At 41.9% G+C, this 18,689-nt stretch overlaps 2 protein-coding genes across 8 annotated transcripts in view; both read left to right on the plus strand.

The window, feature by feature from the left end:
- tfdp2 (transcription factor Dp-2) overlaps positions 1–3,093 on the plus strand; it is a 58,163-nt gene extending 55,070 nt beyond the window's left edge. For 6 of the 7 annotated variants that reach the window (XM_021563198.2, XM_021563196.2, XM_021563197.2 and 3 more), the window contains 5 exons: positions 3–71; positions 866–1,017; positions 1,312–1,478; positions 1,583–1,610; positions 1,952–3,093. In XM_021563198.2, the coding sequence (XP_021418873.2) occupies positions 3–71; positions 866–1,017; positions 1,312–1,478; positions 1,583–1,610; positions 1,952–2,105 (570 nt within the window). In that variant the 3' untranslated portion in view covers positions 2,106–3,093. The remainder of the gene's footprint in view (positions 1–2; positions 72–865; positions 1,018–1,311; positions 1,479–1,582; positions 1,611–1,951) is intronic. The other variant, XM_036944358.1, reaches the window with a different exon arrangement.
- Positions 3,094–8,084: 4,991 nt separating this feature from the next.
- Positions 8,085–18,689, plus strand: part of LOC110490065 (sodium/potassium-transporting ATPase subunit beta-3) — a 63,328-nt gene continuing 52,723 nt past the window's right edge. Inside the window, exon 1 of the mRNA XM_021563201.2 lies at positions 8,085–8,425. Within this exon, the coding sequence (XP_021418876.2) occupies positions 8,305–8,425 (121 nt within the window). The 5' untranslated portion in view covers positions 8,085–8,304. The remainder of the gene's footprint in view (positions 8,426–18,689) is intronic.

An 18,689-nucleotide genomic window follows, 5' to 3' on the forward strand; every position in this document is an offset into this window, starting at 1 on the left:
AGGTGGAGAAACAGAAACGCCTGAAGAGGATCAGACAGAAGAGAACTCAGCTGGAAGAACTCATACTGCAGGTACGGAGCAGTCTCTGGTGTGTGTGTGTGTTTTGAAGGCATTCGTGGGTGTGCACATGCTTATCTTTTTTCGGATACCTTGGTCGTGAGTGATAAGCTAGGCAGCTGTCCATCTATAAATCCATTGAAAAACACCACACTTGTTAGCATCTCATTAGCATATGACAGGGAACCTTTGTGTGACCCCGTGGAGTTCCCAGAAGGCCAGAGAGTGTGGGAGGGGTCGAAGATCTCTTGATTGATTACTTCTCCCTGAGAGAAGGACTCTGCGATCACCAAATTTTATTTGCAGTCTTTTTCTTTAAATGTACCGCACCACGGATAGTTTTCATTCATTCATTGTATCTCTGATTGATTGGTGTGTTGGCTCCCTACTGCTCTGACCTGGTGACGGTAATTTACTCTAAAGCTAGATTTAAGCTTCAACCTAAGCTCCGATTCCTCTGAGGTTTTCACTTAGCATTGATTTAGCCATGATATGCTACAGCCAGGCGTTTTTCCTGAACACATAACCTGACCAGGATAGACTTGTTGCCCCATGACGTATGATGATGGAGTTCCACTCATGAACCATACACTCTCAACCTTCAGAGAATGAAAATGTGTGTTTGTGTATGTGGGGATAGATGTTTTTAGAGTATGTATCGATAGGATTAGCTGTAGTTGTAGTGACAATGTGTCTGTGTGGATAGTTGTGTTCGAAAGTTCAGGACCAATGGAAGATTAATGAAATACCATAGCAAGACGAACTAAATCGATGTGTTTCTGAATATTGCTCATCTCTTCTCAAACAGCAAATCGCATTCAAGAACCTGGTGCAGAGAAACAAAGTCAGTGAGACTTCCTCCCTGGCCCCTCCCCCTTCCGGCTCTGTCATCCAGCTCCCCTTCATCATCCTCAACACAGACGTACGCACCGTCATAGACTGCTCCATCTCCAGTGACAAGTATGTGTCACTGCAATGTCTTCACCCTAATGCAAAGACAACTCTAGGTCACTCACTACTGAATTGCTACTCTAATTGCCACTGTAGTATAATACACATGTTCATTGCGCATTTATCATTGAAACGCCAACATTTCTGGTGTCGATGTAAATTGTCCGGTGGGGATTTCTATGAATTGTTCAGCTGTCTAATGGCTTGGGGGTAGAAGCTCCTAAGCACAATTTAACAATGCACTCTAGACTAGAGTCCATAGGTTCTGTGCAGCAGTCTGAACATTTGACGTCCTTACTGTAGATGCGAATACCTTTTCAACTTTGACAACACCTTTGAGATCCATGACGACATAGAGATTCTGAAGCGCATGGGGATGTCCCTGGGCCTGGAGAGTGGGAAGTGCACCGCAGACAATCTCATTGTTGCCAAGTCCCTCATCCCCAGGTCTCTGGAGACATACGTCATAGGTGAGAGTGGGAAAATGGCCTTCATTGACAAGCTTTTTTGACATGTGTGAGCGTGTGCAGGCCATTTCTTTAATTTCAATCTGTCCTCATCTCCCCTTCCACAGGCATAGCAAGAGGCACCAGTCAAACAAGGTAGATTACCTCTCATAACTTTTAAATCAAAACGTGATTTAAACACAATCCACTACCACACAGGAACATCCTTTTCCCTTTATAGTGCACTACTTTTGACTAGGGCACAGAGGGCTCTGTTCAAAAGTATTGCACTATATAGGGAAAATTGTGCCATTTGGGATGTATCCAGGAAGTGATCCTGTTTTTGTGTGGCAAAATGTGTCTTTACACACCTTACTGATAACAGAAAATCTCAAGCCACACAGGGATCATAAAATATAAATTACTTAAGGTGACATGATTGATTTTAATTTGAGAACTGAAGTGACTGACCAGTGGTGTGGGTTGTCATGCTTCAGCTCTTTCCCAGGTGACCTAGACTCCGCCTCTTTGAATGGAAGGCGGAGCTTCAGCCACAGTTGCACCGCCCTCTCAGAGTCTCGAGGCCAGACGCCCAGCTCCTTCAACGAGGAAGAGGAGGACGATGATGATGAACCCTCTTCCCCAGAGTGACTGACGGACAAACAGACAGCCGGGCAGGCATCAGTGATACATCATACCGCTCCCTCTCTGGGACAGGACACTTGTCTCCCACTCTGTTCACAGGGGGAATGTAAGTTCTCTGGGGATGTGGCCAGATATACAGGAAATAAGCTGCCAATCATTCAGGTCTATAATAAGATATTTTAGAAGCATTTATATCTCTGTCTCCCTCTTAAGTTCTCCATTGTAGTTATTTTTTGTAAATTACTTCCATGTCGCTTTCTGCCAAGAGAGGGGATAGCTGCGTAATCTCAACTCCTCGAAAAATGGTTTGTTGTTTTTAGATGGAGTGCAATGTTTTGTAGGTGTTTTCTACTAGACGTAAGCACTAGGAGCAGTGCGGCTATGCATCAAAACGCTCACACTGTCTCGACGCACCAGACTCAGCAACTGAATATTTTTTGTGATTATTAAAGATGTCTAAAACATTTATTTTCTTTTTACATTGAAACATGTCAAACGTATATGAATAGTATGCGTGTTGATGTAGGCTAGTGGTTTTGCGTTCTGTTCTAACTTTAACGCAACAACAAACAAACGTTACTTATGATACTCCTTTATTCTTTTTGCAGTTTACTGTTAGCCACTTGATGCAACTGTATGGAAAGATACCAGCAGCAAACTTTTGCCCAGGAATTAGCTCTACCTTGTCTAGAAACAAGGCTACATTATGAGTAAATGTAGTTCTCTTTTAAGTGTGAACCATTATTAGTCTGTCTCTCATCAATGCCTTTTTTAATATAATCCTTGAGCCAACAAGTAATGGCCTATTCCGTTAAATGCGTTGCACCCTCCTGAATGCGTCCTTGATATGTTGTCATGACCCTTGAGCTCGTTAGGCCCTACACTCCACTTGGGGAAACGTGTGTACTCTCTTTTAGGAGGTTATGCTATGTAGTTACAGAAATGACTGGGTCTGTAAATATACATAAATAAACATCCATTTTGGTTAAACCTGTATTTTCAAGGAGTATTTTCTCCAAGTGAAGTATTTATCTCATGGACACCACATTTCCTTGGATCAGTGAGCCTTCTATTTAGGACAGTGTTTCTTAGTCCTGGTCCTGGGGACCCAAAGGGGTGCACATTTTTATCTTACACACCTGATTCCACTAATCAAAGATTTGATATTGAGTTGATTAGTGGAGCTACTGCCCAAAACATTTTTTGCAGCCTTTGGGTCCCCAAGACCAGGATTAAGAAACACTGATTTAGAAAATGTTCTCTTGGTCTAATGGTTAAGCTGTCGGTTAGTGTCTAAATTATGTGGGTACACATAATGAAGAGTTCTTTAATCCTTGAGTTTTATCCTTGTAGAGTAGAAATCACCTCTCAACCTTGCCAAAGCCCTCTGTTTTAGAGATGGGTGCACCTCAATCGTCTCCTCTTGATCTGCATCGATCTGAAATCATGGGATAGGTGAAAACATCAGTGCAGATTGAGTAGGCATAGAGACTGGAGGGGAAACCACTTTAGACTATTTGAATATACCCATTGAGAAACTTCACACTTGCATCTGGGACCCGGCAGCTGCATCACAAAAATCACAAGTTGAAGAATTTTGCACAATAAGTTTGAGGAATGATGCCAACATTGCAAAATTAGTGCAATTAGTCCTAGGTTATGAGAAGAAAGTTCAAAAAGGAAACCTCTGGGCAACTTGCCACAAGCCCGCCAGACTCCTCAGCAGTGGCGTGAATTCATAAATGCCAAAAGAAACATCCATGATCCAACCATAAATTCATAGATTATGCCCCTGGAATAAGAAGATGGCAGTTCAATGTGTAGCTAGATGTAAAAGGCTAATGTTAACTAGTTAGCATTGCCCTTGAAAGGAAGTTAGGCTAGCGAGCAAGCATTTTAGCCAGGTAGCCTGGGACAACAAAAAATAAAAGTGTGTACTGTGTGACAGAGTCATAGACCATTTCGTCAGCATGAAAGAACAGAGGATGGCATTGGCGTTTCTCTACAAGTAGGGTGAGTCAACATGCTCTTTTATGCGTGCACACACACACACATCAGAACCATGGACAGCCACATATTTAGCTTACATTGTTTTTGGTATCTTTTAGTTGTCACTGTATTAGACTAAGCATTTGGTGATTTGATGATGAAATAGTGCTGGAATAGTGGAGGCAGCTCCTGTTTTCTTTGCGACTTGTGGTAACTCTGTGGTTCAAAATTAATAGTTTAGTAGTTAGAAATGTCAGAAACATTAACTTGCTTGACCATTCTGTAGGTTATGTAACTGTTTGTTACATGCCATATGCTTTGTGATGAAAAAAAGGTGTGGTTGAATTTATTCTGCCACTGTGTCTGTCTTATTGTCTCTGCCTTCGGCCTACATATCACGGTTGTAAGGCATATGAACTAACAGGCTATAGAGCAAACAATGCAATTACCACACACTACCGGTCAAAAGTTTTAGAACACCTAGTCATTAAAGGGTTTTTCTTTATTTTTACAATTTTCAACATAATTATTCTACAGTGAAATCATCAAAACTATGAAATAACACATGGAATCATGTAGTAACCAGGCGAGCTAAACTACTTCTATGCTCGCTTCAAGGCAAATGGCACTGAAACGTGCATGAGAGCACCAGCTGTTCCAGAAGACTGTGATCATGCTCTCCGCAGCCGATGTGAGTAAGACCTTTAAACAGGTCAACATTCACAAGCCAGCAGGGTCAGACAGATTACCAAGACGTGTACTGCGAGCATGCTCTGACCAACTGGAGTGTCTTCACTGACATTTTCAACCTCTCCCTGTCCGAGTCTGTAATACCAACGTGTTTTAAGCAGACCACCATAGTCCCTGTGCCCAAGAACACTAAGGTAACCTGCTTAAATGACTACCGACCCGAACTGCTCACGTCTGTAGCCATGAAGTGCTTTGAAAGGCTGGTCATGAATCACAATCAACACCATTATCCCAGGAGCCCTAGACCCACTCCAATTTACATACCGCACCAACAGATCCACAGATGCAGCAATCTATATTGCACTCCACACTGCCCTTTCGCACCTGGATAAAAGGAACACCTATGTGAGAATGCTATTCATTGACTACAGCTCAGCGTTCAACACCATAGTGTCCTCAAAGCTCATAAATAAGCTAAGGACCCTGGGACTAAACACCTCCCTCTGCAACTGGATCCTGGACTTCCTGACGGGCCGCCCCCAGGTGGCAAGGGTAGGTAACAACACATCTGCCACGCTGATCCTCAACACAGGGGCCCCTCAGGGGTGCATGCTCAGTCCCCTCCTGTACTCCCTGTTCACTTATGACTGCACGGACAGGCACGACTCCAACACCATCATTAAGTTTGCCGATGACACAACAGTGGTAGAACCTGATCACAGACAATGGCGAGACAGCCTATAGGGAGGATATCAGAAACCTTGCCGTTTGGTGCCAGGACAACAACCTCTCCCTCAACGTGATCAAGACAAAGGAGATGATTGTGGACTACAGGAAAAGGACGACCGAGCACACCCCCATTCTCATCGACAGGGGATTAGGTTGAGATTTTAAAGTTCCTTGGTGTCCACATCACCAACAAACGAATGTGGTCCAAGCACACCAAGACAGTTGTGAAGAGGGCATGACAAAACCTATTCCCTGTCAGGAGACTGAAAAGATTTTGCATGGGTCCTCAGATTCCCAAAAGGTTCTACAGCTGCACCATCCAGAGTATCCTGATTTGTTGCAAAACTGCCTGGTATGGCAACTGCTCGGCCTCTGACCGCAAGGCACTACAGAGGGTAGTGCGAACAGCCCAGTACATCACTGGGGCCAAGCTCCCTGTCTTCCAGGACCTCTATACCAGGCGGTGTCAGAGGAAGGCCCTAAAAATTGTCAGACTAATCACCCTAGTCAAAGACTGTTCTCTCTGCTACCGCACGGCAAGCGCTACCGGAGCGCCAAGTCTAGGTCCAAGAGGCTTCTAAACAGCTTCTAGCCATAAGACTCCTGAACACCTAATCAAATGGCTACCCAGACTATTTGCATTGACCCCCCTCTTTTACACCGCTGCTACTCTCTGTTATCATCTATGCATAGTCACTTTAATAACTCTACCCACATGTACATATTACCTCCACCAACCGGTGCCCCTGCATATTGACTCTGCACCGGTACTCCTCTGTATATATAGTCTCGCTATTGTTATTTTACTGCTGCTCTTTAATTACTTGTTACTTTTATTTCTTATTGTTATCTGTATTTTTTTATTTGATCACATACTGTAGGTTGTAATATGCACCGCTACTGCTCATCAGAGACTTCTCTATCGGAGTCTCAGAATACCCACATTGTGTAAATCCGTTCCTAATCCAGAGCAGCTTCATTGATTGAACTGCCCTGTAATACTGAAACACTCTACTTTACCCTAGCTTGTGTGCTAGTTCAAAACTATACAATACAGCCTTTTATTATCCATTGAACCTGAAATGTATTTTGCCATCAGTTATTTCATTCCTGACCTCTGGACACCACACACACACACACGAGACTGGAAGCAAGCACGCGTCAGCTGCATTGCAGTTCCCTGGAGCAGGTTAGTGGTAAAGTGCTTTTGTCAAGGGCACAAAAGGCACCTGAGATTCTGATACCAGCATTTTTTGGGGAGAGAACCAAAATTATTTATTTTTGTTTGATCAGCCCAACCTACCTGAGTCACACGCACGCTGAGGGGTTGGAAGTACAGGATCAGCCACAGTTCAGCATCCCTGGAGCAGTTGGTGGGTTAAGGGCATTGCTCAAGTGCAAAATGGCAGGAGATTGTAACCCCTGCAAGCCGGCTCCATGAGATTTTTTTCCATTCGACCCATCCAGCTTAGAGTTTCTCGGCTCATGCCGGCTCTAACGGAACATAACAAATACTGACAAAATGAAGAACCAGCATCATTAAATTATGATATGAATGTGGCACTGCCATCACTGAATATTTATCAAATATTGATCACAAAACACTTGGTTAATCATTGGTCATATGCCTACAGCCTTCTCGATCCTCACTAGAAAGTTATATATAAATCAGCCCCCCTTTTTTAGGCCAGTGGACCAATTTTACTGAAAAACTCGGTAAAAAGTTGTGAAAATATTTTTTTACTGTCTGCCAGTTCACTTAGAAGTAACCACTTGGCAGGCAGATGCAGTTTCAACTGACTCTTTTTTTTCTACTATTGAGATTTAGAATAAATTACACAGGGTGCAATTTCTAAATGTGGTTGTGCATCAGCAGTCACTCAATAAGCCAATGTCAGCAAAAAAAAGAGATCGGTAAATAAGTCTAGTGGCCAACTATTTAAACTTGTAAATAAGTATGGACGAATTACTGTCCGAGTGGGGGCACATATTAAAAACTGCAAACATTTGCCTCCACCCTATGGAAAAATGTGTAGAATTGCAGGAAATTAGCTGTGCAACTGTCTTTTTTTCTGTCTGCCCCATGGCAAAATAAGTAGAATTGTAGCAAACTTGCTTTAAAATGCCAACATTTTCTCTATGTCCCATGGACAAATACAATAGATATAAGATGATGAAATACAATAGAACCTTAAGATGATGAATAACAAATAAAAAAACATTTTCTCTATGTCCCATGGACAAAATGTGCAGAATTGCAGAAAATGACATTTAAAACATGATTTCTTTATCTTAGATTTCACAAGGAGGGCTGATAAAATGTTTTGCTGTTAAGGTTGGGGGGGGGGGGGGGGGGGGGGGTATTGACGTGGAGACAAACGCGCCACTGCAGCAACCCATGATGAGTTGCGTGTTTTTGTGTCCCCCAACACCATCAAAGTTGCCCGTCCCTGCTCGAAATCAATCTAGCCCACTTAAATACAATAGAACCTTAAGATGATGAATAACAAATAAAAAAAACATTCCTCTGAGTTTTGAATACCTCTTCTGGAGCCTGAATGCCGAAAATGCGCATGCGCTGAGATGATTCAAATGCGAATTTTCTTTCAGCTCAGTTGCTGCGGTACTGTATCCGTGTGGAGAGGGTAACTTGAAGAGACTAGGCTGTATTGGCTCGGAAATAACACTCCATTTTTTTTTATTTCATAAAACTGGCAATCCATCGTTTATAGACCTTTTGGGCATTATAACATTCTTACCATCTACGGTCATCAATTTGAACAACTCAAAGCCAACCATGTCGACCAAGGAGGAGACACCCGTAGCCGACGGAGACAAACCGCAGACTTCCTCCTGGAAAGATTCTATCTACAACCCACGAACAGGAGAGTTTATTGGCCGAACCGCTAAAAGCTGGGGTAAGAAACCGGTTTGGGACACGATCAGATCGGGTTTGCATATTAAAACAATGATATCTCATTGATATGACATTTCAGAGCCATAGTACAAAGTATCGTTTGTCGGCTTTAATCAGTTACCAATGTGAATGCAGCCTGGGATACAAATTTGCATGTACATTTTAATAATTCAATAGCCTTGTGTTTTTTTCGACTGGGCCTACATAACGGAGACGTTTGTTCATCATGATTTGCACCCCAATAATGTCAACAGCCAATCAAAGCTGATCAAACGGTATCGGATGTGTTCTTCCCCTCTGTTGGCACCTTTACCCCCCATTATAACATTATACTTACGGTCAATGATCTACTGAATTTATTTTAATAAACTGTGATGGTTTTAGCCTATAATAGATGGTTGCCATATGTCCCCGCAATTAAAATAGGCTATTGGAATTAAAATGTCTCTAAAGATCCACAGATTCCTCGAAATAGGCTTTTTTTCAGGGGATTGCGAGTGATTAGCTTTTAGGTCACTAGTGTAGCGGGGTAAATAAAAATTTTAGACCGATTTGTCATTAAGAAAATCTTGACGGAGCCCAACAGGCCGAATCGAGGCTGCCTTAACCGGGTCCGTAGGCTAATGTATCGAAATTAATTGCAATGGGATTAATGTAAACTGGGATTACAGTATACTAGATTTATGCTAAAAAAATAATCGGCCTGTGGCCTTATCAACACTTCCCCAATTTCGTCCCTCTAATCAGTGCAATTAAACTGTTCTTAGAATAACCTGTAAAGCACGTTGTATCGTCTCGAGAATCAGTTTTGCACGAGGCTGGCGAGTGTTATGGGGCATGCATACAGAGTTTCCCCTGTCATATTGCCCTCATTTTATTAATGTCATTTTTTAAAATCCATATTCATGCAAGCACACGAGTAGGTTTATTTGAAATTATGTTGCTAAAAATGTCGATAGATTACAATTACAGTGATACTTTGTTTCCGCAATACAGTGACGCTATTTCTCGGCCATTACTCGCATGCCGTCCGTCACTCTATTTAAATATAACATTATTATCATCTGTCATAGAGTTCTACATCCTATTCTCCTCAAATTCCAATGATTTAAAACGGAATTGGGAAGTTGGTTGGTCATATTTGCATAGGGCCTACAATAAATGCATACAATAGGTTTATACTAGGGTACAAAATGCATTGACTTTATGCATGTTGAAAAAAACATTTCTAACCCAATTTTCTATAGGCCTAGAACTCCTCCCATAGTTGCCAAGCTACTGTCTGTGGGAATAGTGTAGGCCTACCAGTTTGTGTTCTGTTATGGCAATACAGGCTCACTAATTCACAGTCCTAGCCCAGATCACAAATTCTGCTGTCATGACAGTAGGCTACTGTCTTTCCATGATGTTACTATAGAGCTCTTTCTCTGTCGCTGTCTCTCGCTCTCTATCAAGGTCAAATCAGTTCTCTCTCATATTGCACAGCAGGCACACAATTTGTAGCCTGTTGTCAATGATTTTTTTTTTCTCTCTCTCTCTCTGCTGGTCTTGTGTTGCAGGGAGCATAAATCAGTTTTAGATTTGAGAGAAGTGGGCCCTGAAATGCAGGCCTGCCATAGCTCTGTTTTAGAGCAGAAAATTGTGTGTGTGTGCATGTGTTGGTGGGCGTCTTGCGTGATTGTAATCGTGCAAGTTAACTTGCAGCATTGTGCTTAGTTGATTCCTTCTCAACACATGGGCTTGAATATGGTTTATACTCCAGTAGGCTACAGACATGGAAAAATTATAGGCTTACTGATTTTGCGGGGGAGGTAGAGATGGGCAACTCCCATGGTCTTCTAACAGGTGTCTGGCAATTAGGAACAGGAGCAATGACACTAGGCTTCAGTCAACACCTGCCATCCAGGACTTCTATGAGTTAGAGAGTTGGACTAGTAACTGGAAGGTTGCAAGTTCAAACCCCCGATCTGACAAGGTACAAATCTGTCGTTCTGCCCCTGAACAGGCAGTTAACCCACTGTTCCTAGGCCGTCATTGAAAATAAGAATTTGTTCTTAACTGACTTGCCTAGTTAAATAAAGGTAAAAAAATAAAATAACAGGCGGTGTCAGAGGAAGTCCCCAAAAATGGTCAAATACTCCAGCCATCCAAGCCGTAGACTGTATTCTCTGCTACCACACGGCAAGCGGAATCAGTGCATCAAATCTGGAACCAACAGGACCCTGAACAGCTTCTACACCCAAGCCATAAGACTGCTATACAAGACTGCTATATAGCTAATCAAATGGCTACCCAGACTGCCTGTATGATCCTTTTTTTTGCGCTCAGTCTCTTGCACTGACTATGCACACACACTGGACTCTACCCACACACTCACACATAGTTACACTGACACTCCAACACACACATACATACGCACACACACATACACTACATATGCATACTGACACCACACACCACAAATGCTGTTGCTAATGTCTTATCTATCCTGTTGCCTAGTCACTCTACCTATATGTACAGTGGGGCAAAAAAGTATTTAGTCAGTCACCAATTGTGCAAGTTCTCCCACTTAAAAAGATGAGAGGCCTGTAATTTTCATCATAGGTACACTTCAACTATGACAGACAAAATGAGAAAAAAAATCCAGAAAATCACATTGTAGGATGTTTTATGAATTTATTTGCAAATTATGGTGGAAAATAAGTATTTGGTCAATAACAAAAGTTTATCCCAATACTTTGTTATATACCCTTTGTTGGCAATGACAGAGGTCAAACATTTTCTGTAAATCTTCACAGGGTTTTCACACACTATTGCTGGTATTTTGGCCCATTCCTCCATGCAGATCTCCTCCAGAGCAGTGATGTTTTGGGGCTGTTGCTGGGCAACACAGACTTTCAACTCCCTTCAAAGATCTTCTATGGGGTTGAGATCTGGAGACTGGCTAGGCCACTCCAGGACCTTGAAATGCTTCTTACGAAGCCACTCCTTCGTTGCCCGGGCGGTGTGTTTGGGATCATTGTCATGCTGAAAGACCCAGCCACGTTTCATCTTCAATGTCCTTGCTGATGGACGGAGGTTTTCACTCAAAATCTCACGATACAAGGCCACATTCATTCTTTCCTTTACATGGATCAGTCGTCCTGGTCCCTTTGCATTGAAACAGCCCCAAAGCATGATGTTTCCACCCCCATGCTTCACAGTAGGTATGGTGTTCTTTGGATGCAACTCAGCATTCTTTGTCCTCCAAACACGACGAGTTTAGTTTTTACCAAAAAGTTATATTTTGGTTTGATCTGACCATATGACATTCTCCCAATCTTCTTCTGGATCATCCAAATGCTCTCTAGCTAACTTCAGACGGGCCTGGACATGTACTGGCTTAAGCAGGGGGACATGTCTGGCACTGCAGGATTTGAGTCCCTGGCGGGGTAGTGTGTTACTGATGGTAGGCTTTGTTACTTTGGTCCCAGCTCTCTGCAGGTCATTCACTAGGTCCCCCCGTGTGGTTCTGGGATTTTTGCTGACCGTTCTTGTGATCATTTTCACCCCACGGGGTGAGATCTTGCGTGGAGCCCCAGATCGAGGGAGATTATCAGTGGTCTTGTATGTCTTCCATTTCCTGATAATTTCTCCCACAGTTGATTTCTTCAAACCAAGCTGCTTACCTATTGCAGATTCAGTCTTCCCAGCCTGGTGCAGGTCTACAATTTTGTTTCTGGTTTCTTTTGACAGCTCTTTTGTCTTGGCCATAGTGGAGTTTGGAGTGTGACTGTTTGAGGTTGTGGACAGGTGTCTTTTATACTGATAACAAGTTCAAACAGGTGCCATTAATACAGGTAATGAGTGATGGACAGAGGAGCCTCTTAAAGAAGTTGTTACAGGTCTGTGAGAGCCAGAAATCCTGCTTGTTTGTAGGTGACCAAATACTTATTTTCCACCATAATTTGCAAATAAATTCATTAAAAATGCTACCATTTTTTCTCATTTTGTCTGTCATAGTTGAAGTGTACCTATGATGAAAATTACAGGCCTCTCATCTTTTTAAGTGGGAGTTCTTGCACAATTGGTGGCTGACTAAATACTTTTTTGCCCCACTGTACATACAGTTGAAGTCGGAAGTTTACATACACTTAGGTTAGAGTCATTTAAAACTAGTTTTTCAACCACTCCACAAATTTCTTGGTAACAAACTATAGTTTTGGCAAGTCAGTTAGGACATCTACTTTGTGCATGACACAAGTAATTTTTCCAACAATTGTTTCCAGACAGATTATTTCACTTATAACTCACTGTATCACAATTCCAGTGGGTCAGAAGTTTACATACACTAAGTTGACTCTGCCTGTAAACAGCTTGGAAAATTCCAGAAAATTGTCATGGCTTTAGAAGCTTCTGATAGGCTAATTGACATCATTTGAGTCAATTGGAGGTGTACCTGTGGATGTATTTCAAGGCCTACCTTCAAACTCAGTGCCTCTTTGCTTGACATCATGGGAAAATCAAAAGAAATCAGACAAGACCTCAGAAAATAGATTGTAGACCCCCACAAGTCTGGTTCAACCTTTGGAGCAAATTCCAAACGCCTGAAGGTACCACGTTCATCTGTACAAACAATAGTACGCAAATATAAACACCATGGGACCCCGCAGCCGTCATACTGCTCAAGAAGGAAACGCGTTCTGTGTCCTAGAGATTAACGTACTTTTGTGCGAAAAGTGCAAATCAATCCCAGAACAACAGCAAAGGACCTTGTGAAGATGCTGCAGGAAACAGGTACAAAATGATCTATATCCACAGTAAAACGAGTCCTATATCGACATAACCTGAAAGGCCGCTCAGCAGAAGAAGCCACTGCTCCAAAACCACCATTACAAAAACCAGACTATGGTTTGCAACTGCACATGGGACAAAGATCGTACTTTTTGGAGAAAGGTCCTCTGGTCTGATGAAACAAAAATAGAACTGTTTGACCATAATCACCATTGGTATGTTTGGAGGAAAAGGGGGAGGATTGCAGGCCAAAGAACACCATCCCAACCGTGAAGCACGGGGTAGCATCATGTTGTGGGTGTGCTTTGCTTCAGGAGGGACTGGTGCACTTCACAAAATAGATGGCATCTCGAGACAGGAAAATTATGTGGATATTTTGAAGCAACAACTCAAGACATCTGTCAGGAAGTTAAAGCTTGGTCGCAAAGGGGTCTTCCAAATAGACAATGACCCCAAGCGTACTTCCAAAGTTGTGGCAAAATAGCTTAAGGACAACAAAGTCAAGGTATTGGAGTGGCCATCACAAAGCCCTGACTTCAATCTCATAGAAAATGTGTGGGCAGAACTGAAAAAGCTTGTGCAAGCAAGAAGCCCTACAAACCTGACTCGGATACATCAGCTCTGTCAGGAGGAATGGACCAAAATTCACCCAACTTATTGTGGGAAGCTTGTGGATGGCTACCCAAAACATTTGACCCAAGTTAAACAATTTACCAAGTACTAATTAAGTGTATGTAAACGTCTGACCCACTGGGAATGTGATGAAAGAAATAAAAGCTGAAATAAATCATTCTCTCTACTATTATTCTGGCATTTCACATTCTTAAAATAGTGGTGATCTAACTGACCTAAGACGGGGCATTTTTACTAGGATTAAATGTAAGGAATTGTTATAAACTGAGTTTAAATGTATTTGGCTAAGGTGTATGTAAACTTACGACTTCAACTGTAACCACCTCAATTACCTCGTACCCCCTGCACATTGACACGGCACTGTTACTCCCTGTATATAGCCATCCCACTGTGCACAGACGTCAATTCAATGTCTATTCCACATTTGTTCAATGTAATTTCATTGAAATGATGTGGAAACAACGTTGATTCAACCTGTGCGTTCCCAGTCGAACACACAGGTTAATCCCTGTGTATTTATTTTTTGTCACTATTTCCCTTCAAAAATATACTCTGCATTGTTGGAAAGGGACTTGTAAGCAAGCATTTCACTGTTTGTCTACACCTGTTTACAAAGCATGTGACAAATAAATGGAATTTTTATTTGAACATGACAAATGGATGGAGAAGAACCATGGAGTAGTTTTCGCAACTTTGTTCCTGAAGACCTTGATAGTCAATGCTCATTAATCAGGCTTAAAATAGCTAAACATTTGAATGTGCAATGACACCAACACTCACTCACTCACTCACACACAGCTGAGGCTGGCAGAAGGCCCAACCAAAGCAAAAGGCCAATGATGCAGACACTCTCTGTTACTACATATGTGCCTAGTGAATGTGTGCGTCATGACTGGTAAAAACAATGAAACTATACTGTAGAAGCATGTGTATCAGAATCTAAAGGAATAAGACCCATGTAGTGCTAATAGTTCATTCTCATCCCTTTTTTTTACCAATAGTCACCTCTTAGAGGAATTTCACCCTGGGAAAATCTGGGCTTGGTTTCATCATGTCTGAGGCATTTCTAGGACAGTGAGATGTGTTTCACACGCAGTTGCCGTGTAGCAAAGCAGGTCAGGGCTTCACACGCTGAATGATGCACCCTATGGCGGCTTCCAGTGTATTGATGGAGCGGGGGGTTGAGATCTAAAAATACATGTAGTCCTGCTTTGTGGCATTTCGCAAAGGCTCTATGTTATACTGATCATTGTTGTGGGTGTTCCTATTGGCGGATTCATCGCTAAATATACAAGCAGACCATTTTTTCCCAGTCTCTGCAAGACTACAACTTGTGTTGTGCAGTGCTTTGTGCTCTAGCCCCCGTCACTCCCCCAAGGCGGGCTTAAATTAAAAGGAAGTGGACACTAACCACAATCCTTTGGGCAAAACTGAATGACCTCACCAAGACACAATGGCTTCAAGTGATTCCTCTCATCAACATGAATTTGATGATGGAGCTATCTATTAGCTACATGGTGACATTCAAGCATACATGTTTCAATCGGAAGATAGCGAAGAGGATTCGAATGAGAGTTGGATTTAGCTAACATTAGAAGCTCAGCTAAAGCCGATGCCAGCACCTAGAGGGCAGATGACAAATACGGTGCTTAGCTAAGTAAGTTATTTTTCCTGCAAGCCACCTAGCTAACTTTTAGTTTATCTACTGAAACTCTTGTGTATTGCTGGCTAACCTACTACTTCATTACAGTGGGGAGAAACCAAATAATTAGCTATGCAGCTAGCTAGCCAAACATCTACCGGTAGCCATATCTAAGACTAAAAATAGATATGTTGTATCTCGATTGTAAAATCTCTTCTCTTTTTAGTCGTAAATATGGCCAGCTACCTAAAGCTTGGTTTACCACAAGCATAAGCGCATGACTGGAGTTAGCAGATGCCAGGCTAACGAGCTAGCCAACTTGTTATGCGACACGCCTCGCAATTGTAACTTTTTAGCAACTGTAACTAATTTACTAGCTAGCTATGTAACGTAATTGATGAGGGTTGTAATTGGTTATGATTATGACAATGGATGCATTAAAATCACAAAATGATAAGCATGATGCAAGATAGGATTCCCAACAGATGTAAATAACACGTATTGCATATCCAGCTAGCTAGCTAAGTTAACTAGCAAACAGTGAGGAGAAAACAATAATACAACAACTTACTGTTGTAAAACTGAATCTGGTTTCACTATGAAAATATTTGCCTAAGCATGCCTGATAGACATGACTGTAGGTAGATACTCTCTGCCTACATACCTAGGCTCATTTGTACGGCCTCGTCCCTGTGCAAAGGTTGAGGGTTATGCCCTAATTATTTATATTCGGCTAGATATTGTTGCAAATGTAATCTCTGTGCCTGTGCACATGTTCAACTGTTGTTCAAACTGTACAATGGAGTATAATTTTGTTTGTTTTTTGTCTTGCAGACAATACCGTATGGTGCCTGGGCATCTTCCTGGAGTGGATTCTAGATATAGAAACAGAATTCCTTTGCCTGCATGCTTCATTGTAGCAGAACTGTATCCCGTGAACTGTATCCCTCTCGAGGGATTAGACATTATGCTCAATTTCACGCAGATGACTCATGAGGAGCTGAATGGCAGTTTGATCATGATCCTTCTCCCACATCTTTACAAGTATTCCCTGAATTTACTGTATGTTTCTTTGGAATGGAAATTTCATCCTGACCACCTCTCCCATCTGCTGACCACCAGTTCTGTTAGCTACAGATTGTTAAATAATGTGATTTAACCAAAGATTTTTGGTATCTATTACTGTGTGTTACAGGATAGGTACTGTTTGGTGTAGCAGAGAATTTTCAAACAACCTTAGCAATTCTGTCTTCATCCTCGATTTGGGGGATAAAGGAGTTTCACAAAATGTCATTGTCCGTTTGCAGTGGGTCAGGTTGAATTTAGAAAATGCTCTGTTATGAAAATACTTCTTTGCTCCATGAAGTAATTCAACAATATCTGCGCTGCCATCATGTCTTCTCACTCATTGATCGAGACAGGTCTCTGTCACATGACTTGCAGCACTTTGGGGTGGACACCTGTTTTGATCAATGAAAGAAGACTTATTATCATCAAGATGTGTGCAAAAATCTGTGGGTAAATCACATCTGGTGTAACAATCTGTAGCTACAGTTCTCTGCACTTGTGTGTCTCTACACCTGAGACGCACTCGGGCACACTGAACTGTACTCCACTGTTCATAACAAAAAGTGTTACTTTTACCAAATAACATTGTTGTTGAATACCCAGTTGTTTTGAGTTAGCATTAAAGAGTGTACATCCCTATATTTTAGACATCCAAAGAACGTTTGACAAATAAACAATCTGAATGTCTAGGATCTGTTTGATGCTACAGAGCCATGTACAGCTTATATAAATATCAGATGTTCAACAGATGTTGAACATTGATAGAAAATGTCCATATTTATTCATGGTCGTTCCATATCAGGGCTCTCCAACCCTGTTACTGGAGAGCTACCGTCCTGTAGGATTTTACTCCCACCCTAATCTAGCACACCTGATTCTGGTAATTAGCTGGTTGATAAACTGAACCTAGTTTGTTAACTGTTATTGGAGCTAAAACCTACAGGAGGGTAACTCTCTAGGAACAAGGTTGGAGACCCCTGTCCTACATGGTCTTATGCCAGGGTTTCCCAAACTTGGTCCTGGAGACTCCAAGGGGTGAACATTTTGGTTTTTGCCCTAGCCCATCACAGCTGATTCAAATAATCAACAAATCATCAAGCTTTGGTTATTGAGGGTGGGGGACAAGATGGCGGAGTGAGTGGTTCAACTGAACTGCTCATTAAATAGAATGCAATCCCAAATTTGAGTACGATGATGAACACAGTTAAAGTTACGTATTTTTAATTATGAAAACGTTGTTTAGGGTGTAGATCAGCTTTAATATTGCAGATTGTAGCTTCCATCAATGTAATTGTCCGCATCATTTCCAATCCCCCATGTATTTTTTGGGATATACAGTGCCTTGCGAAAGTATTCGGCCCCCTTGAACTTTGCGACCTTTTGCCACATTTCAGGCTTCAAACATAAAGATATATAACTGTATTTTTTTTTGTGAAGAATCAACAACAAGTGGGACACAATCATGAAGTGGAACGACATTTATTGGATATTTCAAACTTTTTTAACAAATCAAAAACTGAAAAATTGGGTGTGCAAAATTATTCAGCCCCTTTACTTTCAGTGCAGCAAACTCTCTCCAGAAGTTCAGTGAGGATCTCTGAATGATCCAATGTTGACCTAAATGACTAATGATGATAAATACAATCCACCTGTGTGTAATCAAGTCTCCGTATAAATGCACCTGCACTGTGATAGTCTCAGAGGTCCGTTAAAAGCGCAGAGAGCATCATGAAGAACAAGGAACACACCAGGCAGGTCCGAGATACTGTTGTGAAGAAGTTTAAAGCCGGATTTGGATACAAAAAGATTTCCCAAGCTTTAAACATCCCAAGGACCACTGTGCAAGCGATAATATTGAAATGGAAGGAGTATCAGACCACTGCAAATCTACCAAGACCTGGCCGTCCCTCTAAACTTTCAGCTCATACAAGGAGAAGACTGATCACAGATGCAGCCAAGAGGCCCATGATCACTCTGGATGAACTGCAGAGATCTACAGCTGAGGTGGGAGACTCTGTCCATAGGACAACAATCAGTCGTATATTGCACAAATCTGGCCTTTATGGAAGAGTGGCAAGAAGAAAGCCATTTCTTAAAGATATCCATAAAAAGTGTCGTTTAAAGTTTGCCACAAGCCACCTAGGAGACA

Source organism: Oncorhynchus mykiss, chromosome 15 (assembly GCF_013265735.2).
Source record: "Oncorhynchus mykiss isolate Arlee chromosome 15, USDA_OmykA_1.1, whole genome shotgun sequence".
NCBI lineage: Eukaryota > Metazoa > Chordata > Actinopteri > Salmoniformes > Salmonidae > Oncorhynchus > Oncorhynchus mykiss.